General features: G+C 42.1%; 1 protein-coding gene across 1 annotated transcript; it reads left to right on the top strand.

The window, feature by feature from the left end:
* Positions 1 to 229: 229 nt before the first annotated feature.
* LOC137792480 (E3 ubiquitin-protein ligase TRIM39-like) lies at positions 230 to 3,621 on the top strand. The gene is made up of 10 exons (XM_068588194.1): positions 230 to 272; positions 708 to 945; positions 1,053 to 1,419; positions 1,697 to 1,792; positions 1,884 to 2,117; positions 2,213 to 2,360; positions 2,492 to 2,518; positions 2,631 to 2,695; positions 2,861 to 2,980; positions 3,100 to 3,621. Exons 1-10 carry the CDS (start codon positions 257 to 259, stop codon positions 3,499 to 3,501), a joined length of 1,713 nt encoding a protein of 570 aa, XP_068444295.1. The 5' UTR covers positions 230 to 256; the 3' UTR covers positions 3,502 to 3,621.
* The last annotated feature ends 536 nt before the right edge of the window (positions 3,622 to 4,157 follow it).

Raw genomic sequence — 4,157 nt, forward strand, 5'->3', positions numbered from 1 at the left:
CTTGATCTACAGTTTAGGGTCAACTCTTCAGTACATGCACAACTTTCTTTGTCCTCAATTGAAAGCCAAGGTACAAGATGTACCAGACTGACTGAGTAATGAGAAGTAATTATTTTTCTGTACAGGAGGAGGAGCTAAGCGGTAATCAGGCAAGAATGACGAATCCCTCTGAAAACAAGGAGTGCTTCTCACTATTTAAACCTCGCTGCATTCTGCACAGTATGCTCGACCGAAGAGGACGATCAGGACATTCAACATGACAACACCTCAAGGTAGACAAAACTAATATTGCAATATGTTATGGTTATGTTTTATGTTGCTAACTTTGTCTTAAAAGCCTAGAAGACATGTTCATTGCTTTTCTTTTACTCTTTCGGGTATTATTGAAAAATACAAGTGCTGTAATGGTTGATACTCCTTTACTGTGTCTTGTAAACTCATGCAGCCTCTCTTAATCGTGATCTGTTTATTTATAGTTTCTGTGTGGCTTGATTGTTGCTTTCAATTGAACTACAACACAAATTTGTATTGCAAAAATGTCAAAATGTGTTGTGTGACCTGTTTAAAAAGACTTATTGCTGACTTTTTTATTAATATAGCGGTCCAACGACTTCAGGTTCAACTTCTTGTTTTAGAAGCCTAAATGTTCCTTTGCAGACTTTAAAGCTATACGTTTGCAAGAATTTCACGCATTTTTTTTTTTCCAGTCGCAAACATGGCCCTTGGCGTTTCATTGGAGGATCAGTTCAAGTGCTGCATCTGTCTGGACATCTTTACCGACCCGACATCCATCCCATGTGGTCACAACTTTTGCCTGGACTGCATTGAGGGCTTCTGGGACACCAAGAGGAAGCACGAGTGTCCGCTGTGCAAAGAGACGTTCAGAAGGCGCCCAAAACTCAAGATTAACCTTGGATTTGCTGAAATGCTTGAGTTCTTTAAAAGGTTTGTTGTTAAAAGCTATATCTTTTTAGGATGTTTATGCAAACCATAATAAACTCTAAATATCTTAATTTCATTGAGATATAACAGAATTTGATTAAAATCCAAAGGTCTCAATGGGAGAATGCAGTGGCCTCGGGAAGCAGGAATAATTCCATAGTCCAACTTTTGGCGCCTGGCGAAGTTCCCTGTGACCTCTGCTGCGGAGAAAAATCCCCATCGGTCCAGTCGTGTCTGACGTGCATGGCGTCTTATTGTGAAATGCACCTCGCGCCACACCTGAGCGAACCAGAGCTGCAGAAACATCAGCGGACGGATCCGACCAGTTTCATCGTCAGTCACCACTGCAGCAAACACAAGAAGCCGCTGACGATGTTCTGCCAGAGCGACCAGAAGCCAGTTTGTGTGAAATGCAAAGACAGGGAACACAAACACCACAACATCGTTCCCATCGAGAACGAGAAGAAGAGGGTCAAGGTGAGAAAACTATTCTTTTAGTCTTCATCTACATATAAACTTTAACAATACTTACCTTGTGGATCATAACCTTACACAAAATGCATCACATGAACCTTGTCCTCTCACTACTGGCGTCCCTCAAGGCTCTGTCCTGGGTCCCCTCTTGTTCTCTCTGTACACGGCTTTTCCTAACATAGCTATATTTTTTTTTTAAATTTTTCATAGAATCTGAGAAAAGTGAGAAAAGTTTTTCCCATCTGCATCAAAACAATCAACATTTTCTTTTCTTTTGCAGACTTCTCTGAGGGACACAAAGACCAGCATCAAACAGATGATCCAGGCCAGACGGTTAAAAATGGAGCAGATAAAGGAATCTTTGGATTTAAGCAAAGTGAGTTCTTGTTAAATAAAAGTCTCACTGGCCACGTTTGTCGTTTTTTTTAATCTGTAAAAATAACCGTTTCTATGGTTTCATTCGACAGCAAATCACAGAGAGGGAGATACAGGGCAGTGCTCAGGTCTGCAGCTTGCTGATAACCGCCATCGAGAGGAACCAGGACAGGCTCGTGGAGGAGCTGGAAAAGAATCAGCAAGAAGCTGAGAGGAGAGCCAGGGAGCTGTCCGAGGAGCTGGCGCAGGAAATACGTGAGCTGCAGGCGAGAGGCATCGAGCTGAAGCAGCTAGAGCAAGACCAGAGCCCTGTCCACCTCCTGCAGGTGAGATACCTGAAGGGAATTTCAACTTTTCTGTGCAGCTTCAGCGTTTCAACAACTGTAATCATGACAAACCCGTGCGTTCTTCCCCACTTCAGAGTTTCCCGACTCTGGGTCGCCTCCCATCCACCAGGGAGTGGTCCGAGGTGGCATTCCAGTCTGATAACTGCATGGGGACGGTGACGAGAGCCTTCTCCAAGCTTGTCGACATCTGCCAGGATATTTCAGACAAACTTTCTGTAGAGGGTCAGTAGTCTTTTGGAAAAAAATATGATCTACTTCACAAACTACCAAAGATTATAGGGTTAAACTAAAGATTATAGGATTGTTGTGAAATTAAGTGCATGGTGATAACCTTTTTCTTCTCTCGTTTGCAGAAGCATACAAGCTGAATCAATATGCAGGTATGTTACCTGTGTAATCGAAGTTCAATGCTTATTTCAATAACTTTATTTAACATTGATTAGTTCCTCTTCTTATGACCTGACTCACCGTTGTTCTTCTTTGTTTCTGCAGTCAATGTCACTCTGGACCCTGAGACTGCTTCAGGCTGGCTCGTCCTGTCTCCAGACAGAAAGAAGGTATTGTCTGATTGTACAATCATTTCATTAAACGTGTGAAGGGCACAGGTTTTCTGGGAAACTAAAAGTCCTCACATTTTAAGACGAAGCAGTTTGAGATTGAAATGATTGCGCCTCCGCTCTCAAACATCCTGTAATAGTTACGATGATAACGTTGATCCACAGGTGACCGTCAGTAGCCACAGGAAGAATGTACTCGCAGACAATCCTCAGCGGTTTGACTCCTGCGTCTGCATTTTGGGGAAACAAAGCTTTGCATCCGGAAGACGCTATTGGGTGATTGAGGTAAGTAAGCAAGTTCTACATGGAGTATATTCAAACACAATTGACCTAAAGTGAATCACAAATGCATTTTTATTGGGAAGCTTCAATGTCTGACAGTATTTTTTTAAATTGTGGTTCAGGTTGGAAACAAAGCCGACTGGGACCTCGGCGTGACCAGGGAGTCCATCAACAGGAAGGGGGCCATCGCGGTGCGTCCTGATAACGGTTACTGGGCGATCTGCCGGCGGAGAGGCGGCAATCTCAGCGCCTGCGCCGGCCCCTCCGTCAGCCTCCACCTCCAGGAAACGCCCCAGAAAGTGGGCGTGTTCCTGGACTACGAGGAAAGATCGGTGTCCTTCTACAACGCGGAGGCGAAGACCCACATTTACACTTTCAGCGGCTGTGACTTCAACGAGCCCCTCAAACCGTACTTCAACCCCTGTGTTCAAGACGACGGGAAGAACACCGCCCCGCTGATCATCTGCTCTCTCGAGGACAGAGTCAGCGAAGGACAGGACATAACCATTGAGTCAGTAATGTGATGTGTCATGAGAAACAGGATGGTGCTAAGTGTATATATATTTAGGTTGAAATAATGTATTCAACATTATATGTGTATTTATTTGTACTTGAATAGCTACTTGAATTGTACTACTTAAAAGACACGGGCAAGGTTTTCAACATCTATTACTTTTTGTACAGTGTATGTGTGTATATATGTATATATATGTATAGATATAGCCTATCAAATGTTGTTGCATACAGTAGAAATGTATAACCTGCAAAATCAAATAAAGGTTGTATTCTGAAAAATGTAAACTGTGAATTTGAGTCATTTTTCAAAGGGCCCATTTCAGGAGATTCATTTGTCTTTAATTTATTGTATTTAAACTTTGAAATTACATTCATTAAAGAGCCAGAGGTTTGTAGGTGGTTCAACTTTTAGCTTTTCGGGTAAATTGTTAAAGTGATAGTTTTTATGTTTTAAAGTTATTCATCAATTCAATTATTCATATTCAAGTCTGATTCGATGAAACCCTGGTTGAAGGCTAAAGGCAGAGCAACAGAGGAATAGAGGAGCTATGCAATGAGAAAATAAGCTGATAAGGAAACATAAGTATAATACATGTGGTGTATTTGTGAAAAACAACCAAATTATAAAATAGCTATCACTTTACGATTCTGTTTAGGCCGACAA

Source organism: Clinocottus analis, unplaced genomic scaffold, assembly GCF_023055335.1.
Source record: "Clinocottus analis isolate CAN_PGR_092001 unplaced genomic scaffold, fCliAna1.0.p SCAF_21, whole genome shotgun sequence".
In the NCBI taxonomy this organism is placed as follows: Eukaryota; Metazoa; Chordata; class Actinopteri; order Perciformes; family Cottidae; genus Clinocottus; species Clinocottus analis.

Bases quoted from the DNA above. Each gene is read 5' to 3' on its own strand.
- LOC137792480 (XM_068588194.1), top strand. The intron at 1,793-1,883 runs GTGAGTTCTTGT...TTCATTCGACAG, and splicing joins AATCTTTGGATTTAAGCAAA to CAAATCACAGAGAGGGAGAT. The intron at 2,696-2,860 runs GTATTGTCTGAT...GTTGATCCACAG, and splicing joins TGTCTCCAGACAGAAAGAAG to GTGACCGTCAGTAGCCACAG.